The 19,925-nt window shown below is 39.5% G+C and overlaps 2 protein-coding genes across 2 annotated transcripts; both read left to right on the forward strand.

Annotated features, from left to right (window-relative positions):
- The first annotated feature begins 11,769 nt into the window (after nt 1–11,769).
- LOC103472047 (C-type mannose receptor 2-like) lies at nt 11,770–15,138 on the forward strand. Its single transcript, XM_008421406.2, has 5 exons — nt 11,770–11,939; nt 12,198–12,235; nt 12,700–13,080; nt 13,430–13,860; nt 14,599–15,138. Exons 2-5 carry the CDS (start codon nt 12,199–12,201, stop codon nt 14,698–14,700), a joined length of 951 nt encoding a protein of 316 aa, XP_008419628.1. The 5' UTR covers nt 11,770–11,939; nt 12,198; the 3' UTR covers nt 14,701–15,138.
- Nucleotides 15,139–17,786: 2,648 nt separating this feature from the next.
- Nucleotides 17,787–19,692, forward strand: LOC108166688 (macrophage mannose receptor 1-like). Its single transcript, XM_017307343.1, has 2 exons — nt 17,787–19,263; nt 19,360–19,692. The coding sequence occupies exons 1-2, from the start codon at nt 18,799–18,801 to the stop codon at nt 19,459–19,461; spliced, it is 567 nt and encodes a 188-aa protein (XP_017162832.1). The 5' UTR covers nt 17,787–18,798; the 3' UTR covers nt 19,462–19,692.
- The last annotated feature ends 233 nt before the right edge of the window (nt 19,693–19,925 follow it).

Genomic DNA, 19,925 nt, shown 5'->3' on the forward strand with positions numbered 1-19,925 from the left:
CACACACACACACACACACACACACACACACACACACACACACACACACACACACACGTGTCCAGGTGTGACGTAAACACGCTTTAGCTCGACACTCGTAAGGTCGTTTAAAGGAGTCTTTTTTGAAAAAGAAACCGCACGTCAGTGGGAGTATGGACTTATTGATTATTTATATGGCTGTCAGGGACTCTCAGCGTCACACACAGCAGGGCGGGAGGTGAAGATGGGAGGAAGAGGAAGGTGGGGGGTGTATGTGTGAGAGCATGAGACTGAGCTGGAGGGATGGAGGTGAAAGATGGAGGGAAAAGGTGAAGGAGCGTTTGAGCAGGAACCATTGAGGGATTTCTTGAGGCCTGCGTTCGTCAGACACACTCTGGAGTTGGTTCAAAGCTCAACCTTCTCCACCCTGAAGCACTTTCTTTCTTCCCCCCTAAAGCTACCACTTCCCGTGCCTGATACAGTGTCTTTTGGGGGTTTTCGTTTATCCCCGCGTTCTTCCGTTTGCTGTTACTGACCTGCGTCTACGTCCCTAACGGCCACTATGGATTTTTTTTCCACATAAACAGCCTCTGATGGTGTCCTGCTGGAACAATTAACAGGGGCAGAATGATTTACTGATATAATTTGGTCCTCAGTAAAAGCCGCAGGGATGCGTTTTCATTCCCATGGATTCGGTGCAGAAACATGAGCTAATTTTATGAGCCTATTTAAAGTGATTAGGTCTAGGCTTCTCTGTCGCAGTGTTGATTTACTAATGTGTATGCAATGGCCCATGTGAGAGTCTCATTGGAAAATAAACCAATCCATAATATAAATATGAAGATTTAAAATAGAAACGTATGTGAATGTATACAATAGATCATGTAACATGATCTATTGTTGAAAAATTAAGGTTAAACTCCTTCAGTTTCAACACGTTCATGGTTTAGTTCAGCTAAAGTCCACAAATAAAATGACATCTTTCTTTCAGCTAACTAAATGACAGAATGCACGACTTTGTGTGCCGTACCCTAAACAGCTTGAACGTATGATTGAAAATGATGCATGTATATGTTGTTATTGATAACTGACCTGAACCCATAATAGGAATGAACAAACATTTCAGTCTATAATTGTGCAGATCTAGTTCCACAAACGATTGACTCACAGGAGTTTAGTGAAAATGTAGTCTACCCTCATTCGTATTTTAATGATTTTGGTACATTTACAGACAAATGCTAACAAAATGTGTCTCTGAACATGAGTGCAGCTACCAAACAACCATGAAACATTGGCTAGGCTACATATTGATCAGCTCCATTTTTGGCTAGCTAGCCTAGCTGCCACAGAACTACGGCAAAGGGTAAGTTTGTCACATTAGTTTTACTCCATTTACCTCTGTTTGTATCACAATTTTGGTCTTCTTTTTTCTTTTGACTTCTTTTGGCACCAGACAATTTAGGACATTTTGATATAATACTTTCTGAAGTTACTTGTGCTACAAAGTAACATAAGATCCTGCTCCTGGGGTCCAGGAACAAACTATCTAATAGAGAGGGGGCAAATAAAGCAAAAATATGATTATTTCTAGATCTAGTATTGTAAAAGGGTAAAGAAGGGATTTTTCTTCACCCTTTTTATAGCGCCTGTAGCCTCTAGCACCTGAGCATTTGCTTCTACTACTTAAGCCACAGGCTGGCCCTGTGTATGTGTAAGACCAAATATTTTGCACTAATTTCTTCTCCAGCAAATAACTTCAGTAATTTCTGTTCATGTTTCATTGTGAAAAATAAGACACTTTCTCCTTTTCCAAATTTAGCACGATATCTACAAAACACAACACACACGCGCGCACGCACGGACACACACACGTGACACCAGCTCATTCTTCACCTGTTGTACACAGCCACGTGTATTTAAACATACAAATCCATCAGGAGAGAAATGCCAGCACACAGGCAACGGCCCCCCTGCCAGGAGTCTAAATAAAAATCAACGGACCGCAACCGGATGTGCATCACTGGTTGTCATGGCCACTGAGGACTAGTCTTTGGAGTTGCCAAGGCAACAGCTTGGGGAACTCTTTGCCAGCCCGTCACTCGTCTCGGGAGAAAATAGTGGATGAGGGACGCTGAGTATATGTTTTTTTTTGCTTTTTTTAAAAATTATTATTATTAATATATTTCTTTTTTGCTGCACGAGTGTGTCCACGCGCTGCAAGAAGAGTCTGGGTGACTGGAATAAGTGGATGAGTTTGTGAATATGAAGGCAGAATGAATGGAGATATTTAAATTAGTGAAAAATACGAACACACATGCATGTCTTTCTTGAGATGTTGTCCGTATATGTGCACTTTCTTATGTCGCCTATTTAAGACATTTTCAATAGCACTTAAGGGAACCAAAGCCCAGTCCTAGTGTGTAAAATCCCGTTTTTAGAGTTAGAGCTATGTTGTGAATTAGGGTTAGGCATAGTTTTGTGTCAGAGTAACGTTTAGATGGAGTTACTTAAATGAATAGAAGTCAATAAAAAAGTGCTGACATGGACAGAAACACACATCTGCGTGTACGTGTATGTGTGTGTGCGTGTATGATTGCATGAACATAACAAGAGTCGTGAATCAGTGTATATGTATGCAAGCGCGCTGTGCACATAAAACCCACTGCCAGTCAAAGTGACGTGAACTGAATGAGGGGAAGAAAAAGTAGGGCCCGGTTGCTATGGAGACGCGATGGGCTTTCAATCGGGAGCTCTTCTCTCCTGGGCGCAATCGGCATCAAATGCTACCTGGATGATAAACACAGACCGTCTACGTGTCAACACAATGGCTGAGCATCAAAAAAATAAAAATCTAAAGTTGTCGTCTCTGCTGCTGTACTTCAGCACACAATCCTTCATCTCCTCCACTTATTTTTCTGTTTTTCCTCCCCTCCTTTTTTTCCCTTTCTCCTGCCCTATATTCATACTCTAATCTAGTCGGGTCTGACTTCTTGTCTCACTCCAGTAATCTTGTCAGGACAGATGGTTCGCACTCACACATGCACAAACACACACAAGTATAAAACGCTTTCTCTCTGATCCACATTCGACGCCCAGTTGCTCTTTCGGTGACCCAAATCTGCTCAAAACTCACGTTACGTCACATTTCCCACAGTCGGACCCCCCCAATATACACGCACGCACAGCTACCATCCCACTGGGTGACCCAGTCATGTTCTTTGCTCAGCGATTGGCTGCTGGCAATCAACAGGTCAGCTGAAGAGTAGATCAATGAGAATATAAATTTTGGTCCCAACATGCTTTGGAAAATTTATACTAGCTTGTTTGTTAGGACAGCGGCTGGTCAATATGAAGCCGATGATGGCTTCTGTAGAAAATCCACTACTCTGTTATGTCCTAAAAGCATTTTCTTTTCCAAACCAATCCCCCCAAAAGACTTGCCTGTGTTCTGTTTTGTGATGCCGATGCAGTTAATTAAACTCGCTGAGAAACATACTGATGTTGGAGAAATCCTGCCATGGAATATATTAGGAATCTGTGCATCTTTTTCTTCTTTCACACAGCAAACATGTGGAAGAATGTTCCCAGTTTTCAAGCTTCCGAGCATCGGAGCAGCTCTCACCTTTAACTTTCCCACTCTGCTCCTTCAGACTAGCCAGCAGCAGTAAGCAAGCATCTGGTGTGACTGCACATTAGCCAAATTCATTATAGGAGCTACTTCTGAGAGCTACGCTGGTAGAAACATTGATAAAGGGTTAATAAAGGAGCCATGTTATGATGACTTCCTCAAGGCGGAGATTCAGAAAGAGAAGGGATTTTAAAAAGAACAGAGGGCCAATTTCAAGGTGTTAAATTACAAAGTAAAAATTATTTTAAGTCATATTTGGTATATATAACATTTTTAGAACAAGTGAAGGTAATATGGTTATTTGATTGTGCTATAAAATGGCATTATGTCCCTGGAAAACACATAATACTGGCCCTATAGATGGGATCTAGATAAACTAGAACTAGTCCATGGCAAACTTCATGGAAAAATGAGAATGACACAAAAACCATACAGCAAGAAATACAATTCAATTACATTAACAGTTTTTGCAAGGCACCATATGTGTATGCTTGGAAACAATCCTACAATGCGTCTTGTTTTGCTGTTTTAGGATTTTCTGGCAATCAAGTTGCTCAATTAACTCAAATCAAAACAATTTTCAGGCAAGCAACAAAAACCAGAGTTGGAAAAGAGATGAAGTGTAAGACTTGAGGCTACGCAATCCAGACAGGATCAATCAATCTGGTTCATCTGTGTGTCCTCTGGTGCATTCCTAATGAACTAATCCATTTAACATGCTCAGGGAAAAAAAAGATCACATGTACCACCAGCAACAAACCCCACGCACATGACTGTAGCTTTTATGTGCGGTATTGATTGCCTATGAATTTGAATAAATAAAACAGTCAGTGTAGCTACTAGCTATATGTGTGACTGTTGACTGAAAGGTTTGGATTCTTGGTTGAAATGGTTGCAAGAAGTTTGGCAAAGACCGATGAACCAGAAACTCGGGCTGGTGCAAGTAGGGAGGAGACGGGGAGACTTACGGAAAAATAAAAACTAAGAATTCAATTTTGGAAGCAAAAATACAATTAGAGCCATGGTAGAAGGAAAAAAGGAGGAGTAAAATTTCCGCCATGAAATGAGATGAACTGAGCTTTGGATTTTTGTTTTCTGTCTGTTAAACATTGTCATCAAAGTTAACAGCACTAAAATGTTCAACCCATCACTCTGTGTGGAATGAATCTATGAGTTTCACTTTTAGTGAAATAAATGTACTTTTCAGTAATACTCTACTGACGTACGGTTGATGTCTTTTCTGAGATCTTATCCCACTTATCATGGTCAAAATCAGTCACCACACTTTAGAATAAACCACATAAATTAATGCCAAACAAAACTGAGGTGAAAGATTGACATGACATCTTTTAAAGCAATAGAAGACAGTCCTGGAAAAGTAGAGGGAATACAATAATCGTTTATGACCTGCTACTACTTACCCTTCCTTCCTTGTGTTTTTGGTGGCCCCATGTTTATATTACTGCTGCTGTTAAAACTACCATAAAACTACCATAAAAACACATCAGAGCTTTTTGTATTTTCACATTAAAAATGGGCTAAGGACTGAGAACTAAGAAATCTAAGAGAAGTTTGTGTATGGATTTTACGTCTAACTTTGCACAATTGGTAATTGTCCTGCCAACTGATATTCCCTCCAAAAGTTTCAAACAGTAAAATCTTTGTTTTAGTCATTGTTCTCTTTCCACAACAGGTCATGCCCTGTCAAAGTATCTCCTCAACTTTTCACCTAGTGACTTAATATCTGGTTCATCGGTCTTTGCCAAACTTTTGCAACCATTTCAACCAAGAATCCAATATCTCATTTTACATTCCCATCAATCTCACATGTGGGCATTATGTTGTACCCAACTCTTTCCATCTTAAGAAGATTTAAATTTTTTGAAAAAGTGTCCCTCTAAACAAACTTGTGCCACTCTTGAATGGCAACCAAACTCTGATGACGACCAAAAAAACCAAATCTGGTCCAGCTACAAACCTCTGTCTCTGTTCAGTTGAAGTAAACTCTGGCGCGGTTCGAATGCGTATGTTGGCGCCAAGCGGACCAGAGGCCGCTCCAAAAGCAGGAAGTGGACTACATCGCAAAGTATTCTGGGTAAAGTACAAGTAAAACAAATGTGCGAGTCAAACGAGAACAGGAAAATGACTTGTGGTCTTTTACCAAAGACAAAAGAGAAATGCTACAACAGCTAAAATCTGACGCTACTTCATTTTTGTTTGCATTATGTGAAGAATTAAGTTGCGCCCATGGTTATTCTGAGGTTTTTATGCAATTTCCCTCAGTGGGTTTTGGTGCAGCGCCACCACAGGCGAGGAGGAGAACAGGTTTTTCAAAGGGTTTGGTTTTTTTGACAGAATGAAATTGATCCTCACCAGCTGAAAATGTAACAAAAGTAACAATTTTGGTCCCCGACTGAAGCGAGTCTACCGGCATGAAAACACCCCGAGAAGTTAAAGACACTTTTATATTGACAGGCTTTTAAGCACATTTATCTTGAGGTTTTGTCTTGTTTCTATGTTTGCGTCATAGTGATTTAACATCTGTGACAGGCACCACTTATTTCTACTAGCAGAGGTTCTGCCAATAAATCAATTCCATTTATTTCATGTAAAATGGGCCAGTGAGAGCAGCACATCAGAACAAAACAGATCTGAACAAAAGAGGGGAGAACTTGAGAGGTTCAGCTGTAGTTCTCTTCTCAGTAGAGGAGTCACCAGAGGGCAGGGCAGTGGCATGACTACATCTCCCAGCATGCTGCGGTCACACTGGGGTGAGGCGATGGAGGAGACGTTGGGGGGGACTACTGATTCAATACATCCAACAAAAAGAAAAATCAGATTTCTGCTAATTCCTGCTAAAAATACAGAATCGTCAAACTGGTTCATCCAGATATATCAAATGGATACAGGAAGGAGGAGGTTAATTATAGAGCTGCAGAGGAGGCTTCTCTACACCAGTTGGTGCAATCCTATTGGCCCATCTTGGTACCCCTTCCCCCATACCAATCCCACCTCACAGACTCCTACTTGATGTCTCTCATCTTCAGCACATTTCTACATGCATCAAGCCAAATTCACAGGCAGCCATGGTGGGAAGAGACAAATTTGTCCGACAGCAGTCAGGGGTTGTGTACACGGTGTAGAAATATTTATTGCAATCTAAATGAGGAACAATGTAGGTAGGAAAAAGTGGGGGAGGGGGAGGGGGGAGAAGGGATGGAGGCAGTGGAGGGGTGGCTGTTTTTGGGAAGATGGATGTTGTTCAGAATAGGAAATGGAGGCAGCAACAGAGAGAGGAGTGGGGGGGTGAGTTCATATTGGGGAAGGGGCGGCGGTGGTGGTGGTGGTGGTAGTTTCGGATGGTGGGAGACTGGGCTACATGACGTTTGTTTCCATGGTGATGGTCTCTCTGTCTCCCACATGTAGGGAGATGGTGCTTTAATATGTGTGTGTATCTGTGTGTGTATGTGTGTGTGTAATGGTATTTTTTTTCTCCAAAAAAGAAAAAGGAAAAAAAAAAAACCTGTTTGTTTGTTTGTTTGGTGGCCATTTTATTGCTAAAACAGTAAAACCACAGCAATGAGCCGTGCCAATCTGCACCCTGAAACGCTTCCAGGGTTTGCAGTCAACACAGATTTCAGAATCATGATTCAACACAAGCAGACTGGTTTTTTTTGTTGTTGTTTTTTTTTAAGTGTCTTTTCTTGTCCAGTCCTGTTGTTTGAACCGGTCGTTAAGTTAAAGTGTAATTGGCAACAATGCCACAGCTGTTTCATTAAGAATCTTTATCTTTGCTTTGAAATTAAAATAATATTAATAAAGATTAAATCTGTTGGCGCAACCGCAGCTGCCAGTGCCAGACAACCGCTAATTCCAACCAGCTCGCTCCGGACTGCAGAAATGTCAGATCAATTACGGCGCGCGAGTCGGTTTTTCCACCTGTGTTTCCCGCTCTCACGCTTTTCTCACTCGCTGATTAACGTAATTAAGAGTTAGGATTGCGTGAGCTGCAGCTTTTGGTGTTTAGTTTGTAACGGCTCGTTTAAAAATAGCATGTATAAGAGCTACAGCTTGGATGAAGGTGGAATTTTAGTTTGTGGAGGTGTGGAGGGTTTCAAAAAAAAAAAAAAAAAAAGAAGAAAAAAAAACCTGTCAGACTGTGAGTGAGCCTGGATGCTTCTGCACGTGCGTTTTATTAGGGATGTGACACTGCATGTGTCGGAGAAACAGGCTGATATCTGCGCGGGGCGTGACCGGCATGGCAAAAAGACCCTGTTGCGATCCGCGCCGAACTGGAGGAAGAGGAGAAAGTGGCCTGGGAATTCCGCTCAAACTTGAAGGCAACATCGCCATCTGCTGTCGGGAAGAAACACGGCACTTCTGCTGAGCAAACCCCCCAACCCCCCTCTTTTTTTTTTTTTTTTTAAATATGTGATTAGCGACACATTAAGCTGCGTTTTGCTTACAGACGGTCACACACGAGATTGAGGCAGACAACCTGAGCGTGAGTCACCAAGCAGACAGGCGAATTCCCTTAGAGGCGTCAATTCAGGGTAGACACACATCCATCTTCCTCCATTAGCCACACACGCCATCTAGTTTTTCCTCCTGTTTTTAATGACGTTATTGCTGTCATTTACAACTTGGCACCAGAAATTTGCATGAAAATTCAAGTTTGAAAGAAAAAAAAAAAAAAAAATTGCTGGCAGAATTTCAATCAGCTGAGTCAGAAGAAAAGAATTGCTGTTGTTCTCGACAAACGGGCCTTTCACCTGCAGAAATAAGAGGATAAGCTGAACTGCCGGAACTCAAAGCCTTAGGGGAAAAAAGTAATTAGTAACCCTAGGATGATTAATGATGCCAACTGTAGTTTATAGATTTAAATGCAAAAGGCATGGCACAATGCCAGTCATGGGTTTGATTCATTTTTAGCAATAATAATGTGTTTGGTTTTTAGGTTGTCTTTGCTGCAAAAACACGAAATCTTAAATACTTTTGGTCTAGTTTGTACTTCAGATATTTTAATACAATTTTAAAGACAAAATTAACTTACAAGTATCTTTTCAGCAGGTGTAGGACCTTGCTTTAGCTCCTGTGTTTGGTGTATTAAAGGCAGTTTTAATGATCGCCAATGAATGAAAAATACATTTGATGTGTATTTTTTCCTAATCAGCTCAGGATGAACAATTACATACCCTTATTAAAAATGATATATTTCAAATGTATCCATTGGCCAAAAAAAAAAAAAAAACACACCAAAATTAAACACGACATTCTGATTTTGTGTATGACACACAAAAAAAAAAAATATCTGCAGCTTCCGTTTAACATCCGAGAAGTGTGTCACTGCCTCTCAGTTTTCATGTCAAAGTTCTGGGCCTTTAGTTTCTTTTCCCTGCTTTCGTCATCCTCATGGGTTAAGCCACAGAAGAAAGCTCTGTTTTCGTGAGAAAGATCAGCCGTGAAACCCATAATCCCCGCTCCGGCAAGATATTTCCCTGGAGAGACGATCTAAATAAAACCAGAGCAAACTAAACATACAATCACTTCTAAAACCGTTCTACAGTTTTTGAGACTTTATGGGAAATTAATGAATTGCCTGGGAATCTTTCAACATAATCATCTCATGCAAATTCATTCAAACTTTGGTGATGACACTCGACAAACTGTAATGCTTGTTACTGGTTTCTCAGTGACCGCATGATGTTTTTGATGTTTCTGTTTTTATGATGTAAAGCACTTTGAGCTGCCTTGTTGCTGAAATGTGTGATGCAAATAAACTCGACTGATTAAGAAGCTACAAAATAGCTTCAATCTCAGATTAGACGTCAGCTTCCACCTTCAGAACAAACTTGTGGATTTATGAGGAATGAAGATTGCAAACCGTTTAACACAATCTCAATTCAAAAACTCTGAACTATCCCTTTAACTTCAGAAAGCACAAAAGCTAAACATTTGGGGCTTTTTTTTCTTTTATTCTTAACTCATTGCTACAGACAGAAGCAGTCGGTTGCCATTAAATATCTGAACAAGACGGGAGCAAATTCAACAAATGGCCACAAGAGGGCACCTTGAACAAAATATTGTTACACCTCCAGTCAGATTCCTACCATGTCTGAGAGACAATCTGGGTCCATCTGTTCAGCACTGAGACTGAAACTGTTTTCAACTGGTGCCTCTGACTCAAAAGGGTCAAAGGTCACACGCCAAAGATCTCCATCTCAATTGGCTCAGGCGCTAATATTGAAGGTCAGTGCTGTCGATACAATCTGTGCCAGGCAACAAGCCGTGCAGTGCTCAGAGGTCGGATGTTTTGGGAGAACTTTTGCTTGAGTGATGTTCAGTTCAACCCAAAGTCATACGTGTGATTCATCCGCCGCCCTGCTCAAAGGATAAATAATTTATCCTTTGAGAGAAAAATAATAATAATAAAAAAATTCTCAACTACATCTAGAGGATAATAATCTCTAATTCCGGTTGTGAACTGTCTGCCACCCTTAGTTTGCTTACATAATGGCCTGAACAACCCTGGAGCGGAAGGTCACACGCCTCATTTCACCGCCTTATGGATGCAGGGAAATAGGAGTCTGGGCTCTCTTCACACAAGCAATGAGGCGGTGGACTTGATTTTTACATAATTACAGCACGCATTTATCACGGGCAGTCGTAGGCCGGGCTAAAAAACAAATGAGATCTGGTCCAGGTACAGACGGACCTTATGAAAAACGACACGCTCTTGGGTGTTTTCGTTTGAACGCAGAAACCAGGATTTCCAAGTTTTAAGTGGGAAAAAAAAATAAAAAATCACCTGGATTTAAAAGTACTTCAAGCTGCAGCAGCAAATTATTTATTCACACTTCTGTGATTTTGTGTCACACAGAAAGAGGTGGATAAAGTCCACCTAAATGCAAAGTGTGAAGTAATCCCATAGTATTTGTGATAACTGTCCTGAAATGTGTGATGCAAATAAACTCGACTGATTAAGAAGCTACAAAATAGCTTCAATCTCAGAGAGATTTTGGACTACGTGACGTCCAAAATGCAATATTCATAATTAAGTTTTATGTGATGATGAAGTCATTTCCCATTTTGCCGTTTTCATCACCATTTCTGATGCAAACACTTCTAAATGCTCATAGAAAAAAACACACTGATGGAAACACAGTTATATAGGACTGCTGATTAGCTAGCATAGCAAAGTACAACCACTAGCTAGTTCCACCAGTTTTTCAGCTTACTATTGAAACATGCTTACTGCCTGTGGGTTACTTGCCTCAAATTTTAACTTCAAATCCCCTTTAGCCCAGTTCCAAGTCAGGAAATCAGCAGGACATGTTAATTATTCTTCAAATGCTAGCAAAACCTAACCAAGACTCAGAACTGAATGCTGTCAGACCGATAAAAACAAAGAATTACAACCTACATGATAAAATAAAGTGGGATAAAACAACCGAAATAGCAACAAGGACATTGTTATTTATCAGTTTGGAGCAATTTGTAAGGTTTTCAGACTTCAGTAAACTTCATCTAGAGCTGTTATGTACAAATAGTGAAAACATGAAGGACCTTCCCGGTAGTTACCAAACCACCAAATTTCCTTAGAAGGGAAAGTCCACCCATTTTCAAAATTCTACATTAATAGGAAACCAAGCAACAATTGCATTCATGGGAGAGTTCCAAGGTAAAAACTACCGCTGACCAAAAACAACAAAAATGCCAATCTCACACCACGTAAAAACATCTGGATAATTCTTAAGAAGCATAATTTCAGAATAAAAATTACATGATACCGACAGTCAAACAGGATGCTGTCAGTGCGTTGCTCTTGCGTTGCTTTGCTGGCTATTCCAGAAACAGACTGTCCTGTTATAGTTTATGAAACCATGAATTCTGATTCATCCAGAAAATCTGGACAGAGTATGTCTAGCCACCAGTTTGTGGCCTAAAGTTAAAGTCCAAGAGCACAGATTCAAATCTGAGTGAGATGTTCTGGCATGACCTTAAATAGGCCGTACAAGCTCGAAAACCGTCCATTGCAGCTGAATTAAAGCAATTCAGCATTGAAGGGTGTGCTAGCCTCCATGATGGATAACACAATCTATTACACTTTGATTATGCTATTGGTCAAAGTCAAACGCTAAATTTCACATGCTAGATTTGCATGTTATTGGCAGTGTCCAATTATGGAGAATGACTTTGCATAGCAACCAAAAAAAGGAGGGGAGAAATGGAACAAAGCTAAGAAAAATCTTCCTAATGGTAGGAGGGTTTTCTAATCCAAAGAAAGCAAGCAGCAGGGCATAAGAACAGGTGCTTCTTTTCCTGTTACAAGGTAAAATTATTTAATGTGTGCGTTTACACGTTTACTGATTCATCTGTACATTTTATTTTTCTTGTCTGAACCACAGACGTGGGAAATCAGGAGTACTTTCAACGACTTCAGCTTAAATTCACCTGTTTATAACTGCCTGTTGTTTTAGTTGGGAAAGTAAAAGCTTGAAATTAACATTTGCTGCCATCTTTGATCCACTGTATTTGTATTTCTTCAAAACTATTTTGTACAGCTATTCCGGTGTTTCGCTTTTTTCAGAATGAAGCGGACGCTCCTGCTTGTCCTCGCCTTCTCAGGTCAGTCTGTCAGTTGTGCAGAAGGGTGAAACTCAAAGGGACAGGTCTGATGTTTTTATACAGATATAAGTTATATGAAGTTATTTTCAATACCTCCAGTGGACAGATGTCATACAGTAGTGATTTTGTAGAACGTGAAGAGATTCAGACCTTGTCAGTCCACTATAATCTTACCATGAATGCTGTAGCTTTTGTGAAAGGTCATCAGTTGTTTACATGGGCAGTAATCATATTATTAATTGTTCTTTCGATAAAAAAAAAAGGCAAAATATTAAACGCTAATTGATGGCATTTGCTGGACTACAGCAACTAACAGTACAATAAGGATTGTTCATGTAGCTGTTTGAGCTCATTTCCCACTGCTGGTTTCACAGCTTATATTCTAATATTTGTATAATATCAATTGTTTACAGAAGATGTGTTATAAGATGAGGTAATATTTAAAAAAAAATTCTCTTTTCCAGCGGGGGTTTATGTTCTGTCTACCAACCTGTTTCGTGAGTACCACTACGTGAGCAGCCCCAAGACGTGGGCTGAAGCTCAGCGGTACTGCAGAGAGACGTACGCTGACCTGGCCACCGTGGACAGCCCAGAGGAAAACGACAGACTGCTCCTTGAATTGCAGGGATCCGGACAGTTTGCCTGGATCGGGCTTTACGACAACACAACGGGCTGGAAGTGGACAATGGGAGATGATGACTTTGTCGGCAATAACAGTTTCCCACCTTGGGAACTGAATCAGCCTGACAACTATGGCGGCAAGCAGAGCTGCATAGTGATGAACTGGATAGGAGGCTGGCGGGATGAAATCTGCAACACCGAGCGCCCTTTTATCTGCTTTGACGGTAGGTAACTCCACTTTTCATTTTCCAAATCGAGTGGCAAAGATGAAAAGTGGGACAATAAAACCATCAGAAGTGAATATATTTAGGTCAGGTAAGGATTAAAAACAGTAGAAGAAAAACATCTATAGTAGTTTCAAAGAAGAGAATGAGTGAGGTTTGTCTGTTTTTGCTGTTTTTTTCTGTGCGGTTTCAGAAATTGACAGTCTGACCGGACGAGCCCCCACTTTTCCACTGTCTGTCCGTGACATTTTCTGTGCTCCTTCTGAGCATCGTTCTACAACCGTAGGAGTGTTAAAAAAAGAGAATATAAGTGAAGTTTATTTTTTGCTGTTTTTTTCTTTTCTTGTAGAACACGGCCCTTCTAAATACGTAGTAGTGAATACATTCATGTTTTGGGAAGATGCTAAGAACTACTGTCGGTCCAAACACACAGACCTGGTAAGAGTGTGGAACACGTCTCAGAACGATGAAATCCACCCACTGATTGAGAGGAACTACTGGATCGGCCTTTACAGAGACCTGTGGGCTAACTGGTCTGACCACAGCCTACTGACCTTCACTAACTGGGAGACGGGCCAGCCCGACAACAAAGGCAGCATCAACATGACTTCCTGTGCTGCCGTGGATATGAGCACTGGAACGTGGTGGGATGTTGATTGTAGTGAAGAGCACGAGTTCATCTGTCAGACTCTGATTCCATCCAGTAGAAGGTTGGAGCTGCGCTTCCAGTCCGAGGCCGACCTGAACGACCCCGACACCCAGCAGCAGATTTTACAGCAGGTACAGGAAGCCTGAAAAATTGTGTTTCCTCTCTAATTTGAGAACTTAATCTATAACGATAGCAAATCTAAAGGGAAAGTGCAGAATTTGAGTGCAGAGTTACTTCTAATCAATAAATTAGAGAATGCATTCCGAATTGGCTCACATTTGTGTATTAGAAATAGTTTTTTAGTGTTCAAAGGTAAAATCTCCGTTACCTCTGAGTTTCCATCAGCTGTGAGCAGAAATTCACCACAATTAACAGAAACAAAAGGCTTGAACTTATCATACCATATGCAATTAATTCATGTGTTGCACTTTTCAATTGCACAATTGAATTGTGTGTTGCACAATTATATTCTTATTTGTTGACTATTGTAACACTGTACATAATATCTTGGATGTTGCAGAAACTCATCAATTAAAGTAAACTGGTTTTAGCACAATACTTTATAGGGAACCAGCTCAATAACCAAATTAAAAATTACTTAATTGTACAAAAAACTCATCACGATGTATCACATACAGAAAAGGCTGAAATGGATACTTAATATTTATAAAGACTAGCAATTAGAATATCTCCTTTGCTTTGTTTGACTATCTAGATATGGAGATTGTATTATATAACTATATTAGCCATCATGTTTGTATTATTTACAGAAAATTCAGTCAGTAAGACATGTGACAATATGCTTTGATCAACTGGACAGCACTTAAACAATCCACCACAAAAACTAATCAGTTTTTTCTTTCATTTAGCTCCACGCTAAACTGGAGGCTGATGGACTAACAGACTTCAAGCTCCGATGGATCGAGAAAGACAGGCAGATTTTTCACAAGGATACAAAGGAAAAAACATAAGAAAAATTCAGCTTTTTAAAATGTTGTCTTATTATTTCAGCAGCATTTGTAACAGTTAGTCAAAGATATATTTGTTTTTTTTATTCAGTCATCTATTTACGTTTCAGATGGGAGAAGCAGAAGACTTTTTTCCCCTATAAATGTCTGTCTACGCATTATGTGAACATGAAACATTGTTTCTTTTGCTCTGCTTTGTTTTATGAGGTTGGAAAATTGACGGACTGTGGTTCAAAAGTCTTGAAAAATTGTTTGTGAATAATGACTTGTACTACAGTCTAACGTTGGGTTACATCATACATATAGTTTGCTTTACTCTTTAACTGAAGTTTTATTATAGTAAATGATATGACTTGCTTTAAAATTCCATTACCTTTATTTTTATTTTGTTTTATTTTTACTCATTTCTAAAGCTCATCTGTAGTTTAAAATGAAATAATACTTGTGTGATCTGAATTACGGTTTGTCTTTGATTACAAAATGTTTGAGTAACTTAATAAATCAGATTAAACCAACAATAAACTGTGTAAACTTATTAATGTCACAATTCGGCATTTGAGGTGCAAAACATTAACGTTGTTTTGCAACGTTAATGTTTGAGATTTGCAACGTTAATGTTGAGATTTTTACAAATTAGTTTTTGTTTTAAGCAAATTCCGTTTGTGTGAGGTTAATAGGGACTGCTAACAGACTTATTTACTTCAAAAGAATATTAAAAACATAGAAATTTAATTGCAGGCTTGGAGTAAAATATGCATGATGATAGATATTTTTCTTGGCATGAAAAAAAAAGTCAATTTGACCTTAAAAGACAAGGAATTGCATGTTCCTGAATTTTGATTAGGGTACCTTTTGAGTTTTTACCAAAATCAACCACAGATTATAAAATAAGGGTAAATTTACTGTGAATTAAATTAGGAAAAGATATTTTTAGTGGAAGCCAACTAAGTGCATTTCAGGTGTATAATATAAAGAAATATTATGTATCATAATGTAGAATGTAATGAAACTAGGGTTGCCTTACAACCATGACCAGCCTCTTAAGTTGTGTCTGCTGGCTTCTGGTATTTAAAGAACCACTGGGGAAAAACTTATATTTCTGTCGAACACAGACTTACATGTGGCTTCGCTCATGTAATCAATTCTTCTCACAAAGAGAATGAAAATAAATTCATCTATGTTCGTATTTGCCACTTTGAATGGATTCCCAGTCGTTTTTATGCCATTAAAAAGATATTTGGTTAAAGCATGTATTAAAAGTCAATTCTACGGGACATATTATGTCCGATTTATAATTTTAGTGTTCTTTTGCATCCTATTTTAAAAAAAAATCTTTTTAAAGTACATAAACCACAAGAACAACAGTGTGTGTCGTTTGCCCGTTCACTCGACTGATCCATTCTCCTTGAGGTAAGGACACAAACATTTAAAAATCTTTAATTGAAAGTTGGCCATTTCATCATCCATTATTACACTGTAAGTGTTGACCGTTCAAGTGAAGGAACGTGTTCTACAGTTCTTGCTGTGCTACAACGATTTCTACTGTAAATTCTGCTGGGCTAACTGCTAAACCAACCACTGGTCAAATCTGGACCAGTTATAGGGCATGGGCGACTTCCTGTAATTGATGGTAGATTGAGTTCTTTGCTCAATCAGAAAATCTAACCATAAGCTTGTTACTTTGAGCTCCAGAACATTTAGGCTGTGGAGCAGAACCACCTCTGAATGGGTCAAACACCAAAATCCAACTGAGAAGGTTTAAAGCTACAGAGTGTAACTTTTATAAAAAAAAATTTTTTAAAAAAGTTACATTTGTTGAAGCTGTCACTGCATCTAGACAGGTAATCTNGGGGGGGGGGGGAGCTGAAGGCAGTTCTCTCAGTTCTCCCAGTGGCCATGCTGACGCTAAGGCTAGTCAGCATGGCCACGTATGACGACAGACAAGCCCTTTTGTTGTTTCTCTGCCTTTAACACATTTATCAGCGCGTTCATGAGGTTGACTCACTCTCCTCTTGGCTCTGATTGGTTGTTTCTGACAAAGACGAGTCTAAAAGATAAAATAAAAATACCCCAACAGAATTGCAAAACACTGATTATTAGATATTGCTACCATGATTATTAGCTTCAAAGGACAATTACTTTTTGGTGTATAAAGCTTTTGTCCTTAAGTAAATAACATTTATTGAAAACTGCTTGTTGTACTACCTCTGCATGTCTTTGACATTACAATGTATTTTGATGACTAAAAATAGTTTCTGCTCTGTTTTGAATTTAACTGTTGGATTTAGCTAAATTTGGTGTGAATGGCTTAGAAACACACAAATACGGTACATTGCTAAGAGGCAAACTTCTTCCTTTTTATGTTTAAGTAATGCCTTGCTGAATGCTTGACTTGAAAATGGAAAACAGTAAAACACAAAACATCTGCGCTATTAACAACCACTAAATGTCTTCAGGACGGTATTTTCCCTAATGCCAGGGCAAGGTTAGCCGCCTCATTTCACACAGTTCATTTGTATTTGTTTACATCCTGTTCTAATGAAAGCAGCAAATTACTCAGATTGGGTTTAAGTACTGAAAATAAGGAGGAGAAATAGAATAAAGGTTAGCAGATTCTTTTCATCAAAGCAAAGATCCAAGCAGGATACCAGAGCCGTCTTCAAGTCCAAGTAAGTCTATTGTATGTTCCTTATTTGGTCATGCTTTTATTTATTAACAATTTACAAATAAACCATTCATTAAGTCTTAAACTTGAAGGAGATATCTCTCAAATGTTAAATATCCAAAATATCCCCAATTGATCAATCCTAAATGTCCACTAAGTTTTTATTTTTGCCTTTTCTCTTCATATGAAACAGGAGGTGTAATCTAAACGTTTTGTGCTTTGTTTTTTTAAGCCATTATTTAAAAACTAATATTTAAAATGTTTAAATTTACAGGATGAGGAAGACACTACTACTTGTTCTCACCTTATCAGGTGAGTTTTCTTTCAGGGGGAAAATGAAACAATGTTTCCATTTTCTTAAAAAAAACAAAGAAAAAAAGCTTCATAGTTATTTTATTATTATCCTTACCCAGCAGGGGTTTATGTTCTGTCTACCAACCTGTTTCGTGAGTACCACTACGTGAGCAGCCCCAAGACATGGGCTGAAGCTCAGCGGTACTGCAGAGAGACGTACGCCAACCTGGCCACCGTGGACAGCCCAGAGGAAAGCGACAGTCTGCTCCAGAAAGTTCAGGAACCTGAAAAATTTGCCTGGATGAGCCTTTTCGACAACACAGCGAACTGGAAGTGGGTAATTGGAGACGAAGATTTTAACCCTGAAGATTTTAGTAACTGGAAAAATGGTGAGCCTAACACTTTAGGCTCCAAAGAGGCGTGTGCGGTGATTACGCAAGCTGGGCTTTGGCGAGACGAGATTTGTGACACAGAACGTCCCTTTATCTGTTTCCACGGTGAGATCTTTGGGTTTCTTAAACTAAGTTTAGTTACTAAAAGACAGAGTACAACTTCTGCTCCCTGACATCCATCTCCACAAAAGCATAGTAAAAATAAAAAAGGCTTTTCACTTCAGTGGAAACATAGGTCCAGTCAGAAGTTTGCTGCATACATCAAGGGCAGTAACGCCACATTAACTTCGGGCTTTGAATGATTTATTTGGATGGTTGTTTTATCAGGATGGAAGGATGATGCAACACACAACTTCTCTGAATTAAAGCCAATGCTCACATATATTCTTTTCAGCATTCTACGAAGTGCTTTTGTTGCATCATCCCTGAGGCCTGTTAAAAGAGTCGTTCAACTAAATCATTTAAAGTCCACATGTAATGTGGCGTTCGCGCCGGTGATGCACGCACGCAGACATCTGAGGTTTGCAAGAAAGATGGGTGAAAACTTTTCCATATTTTGTCACATTACAACCACAAACTTGGATACATATTTCATTGGAATTTGATGGGAAAGACCAGCACAAAGTGGCATACGATTGAGAAGTAGAAGGATTATACATGAACATCTGACAGAGCAGTGTTCAATCCATCATCAGGAAATGGAAGAACTGCAGAACTATCATCGAGAATCCAACTTAAAGAAGCTTAAGCATGTATGTTATTCTTGGGGTTTTTTCTGCTTACAGAACAGGGCCGCTCAAAATACATTTAGTGGAAACCGTTATGTTTTGGAACGACGCTAAGAACTACTGTCGATCCCACTACACGGACCTCATCACGGTGAGGAGCATGTCTGAGAACGAAGAAATCCACCCACTGATTGAGACGAACCACTGGATCAGCCTTCACAGAGCTCTCTGGGCTAACTGGTCTGACCTTACCCCAGTTCACTTCACCAACTGGGAGACGGGCCAGCCCGACAACAACGGCGTCACCAACATGACTTCCTGTGCTGCCGTGGATACGAGCACCGGAACGTGGTGGGATGTTGGCTGCAGTGAAAAGCATGAGTTCATCTGCCAGACTCTAATTCCATACAGTAGGAGGCTGGAGCTGCGCTTCCAGTCCGAGGTTAACCTGACCGACCCCGACGCCCAGCAGCAGATTTTACAGCAGGTACAAGAAGCCTGGATCCGTTTGATCATTTTGTTTCAAGCAAAGTATTTAGCCAAAGACTAACATACTAAACCTTGTGTGTTGTCATCGTTTCAGCTACATGCAAAGTTGAACTCTGACGAGTTGACAGAATTTAAACTGCGCTGGATCAAGAAATACGGCGTCACTTTTCACAAGGAGCAGAGGAAGAAGACGTAAGTGTAAACGCATCCTGTGTCTGCGTGCGTTTTCTGTAATAAATAAACCTAACGTTGCTCGTCACATTTTACAGATTAACTAACGAGCTCATGAAACATTTGTGACAAATTCATATAAAAATATATTTTTTAGCCTTTGTTGATTTAGGATGAAGAACTGAGCTGGTGCTGGTCCTACACAGCCATGAATTATTAAAAATGCCTTACGATGAAAAAACTAAAACAAATAATAAAAAACTGAGCTCATTTGTCACAAGTAATCAAATTAAGTTTATCCAAGCGAATATATTAAGTTTATTAAGCTGTCAAGTTAAACCAATGTAAATAATTTAGGTTTGATAAACTTAATTGAACTATATTTTTTAAGATGACACTCTATTTTTTCGAGGAAAGTTTCTTTCACAAACCAAGCTACAATAACTTGCATAAGAACTTGCATAATCATAATGTACAAATTTGATTTAT

Source organism: Poecilia reticulata, linkage group LG11 (assembly GCF_000633615.1).
Source record: "Poecilia reticulata strain Guanapo linkage group LG11, Guppy_female_1.0+MT, whole genome shotgun sequence".
Lineage (NCBI taxonomy): Eukaryota > Metazoa > Chordata > Actinopteri > Cyprinodontiformes > Poeciliidae > Poecilia > Poecilia reticulata.

What these genes read in the sequence shown, in the direction of transcription:
- LOC103472047 (XM_008421406.2), top strand. Translation starts at nt 12,199, where the DNA reads ATGAAGCGGACGCTCCTGCTTGTCCTCGCCTTCTCAG. An exon ending in GCTTGTCCTCGCCTTCTCAG is followed by an intron (nt 12,236 to 12,699) that starts GTCAGTCTGTCA and finishes TCTCTTTTCCAG; the next exon opens with CGGGGGTTTATGTTCTGTCT. An exon ending in AGCAGCAGATTTTACAGCAG is followed by an intron (nt 13,861 to 14,598) that starts GTACAGGAAGCC and finishes TCTTTCATTTAG; the next exon opens with CTCCACGCTAAACTGGAGGC.
- LOC108166688 (XM_017307343.1), top strand. Translation starts at nt 18,799, where the DNA reads ATGTATGTTATTCTTGGGGTTTTTTCTGCTTACAGAACAGGGCCGCTC. An exon ending in AGCAGCAGATTTTACAGCAG is followed by an intron (nt 19,264 to 19,359) that starts GTACAAGAAGCC and finishes TCATCGTTTCAG; the next exon opens with CTACATGCAAAGTTGAACTC.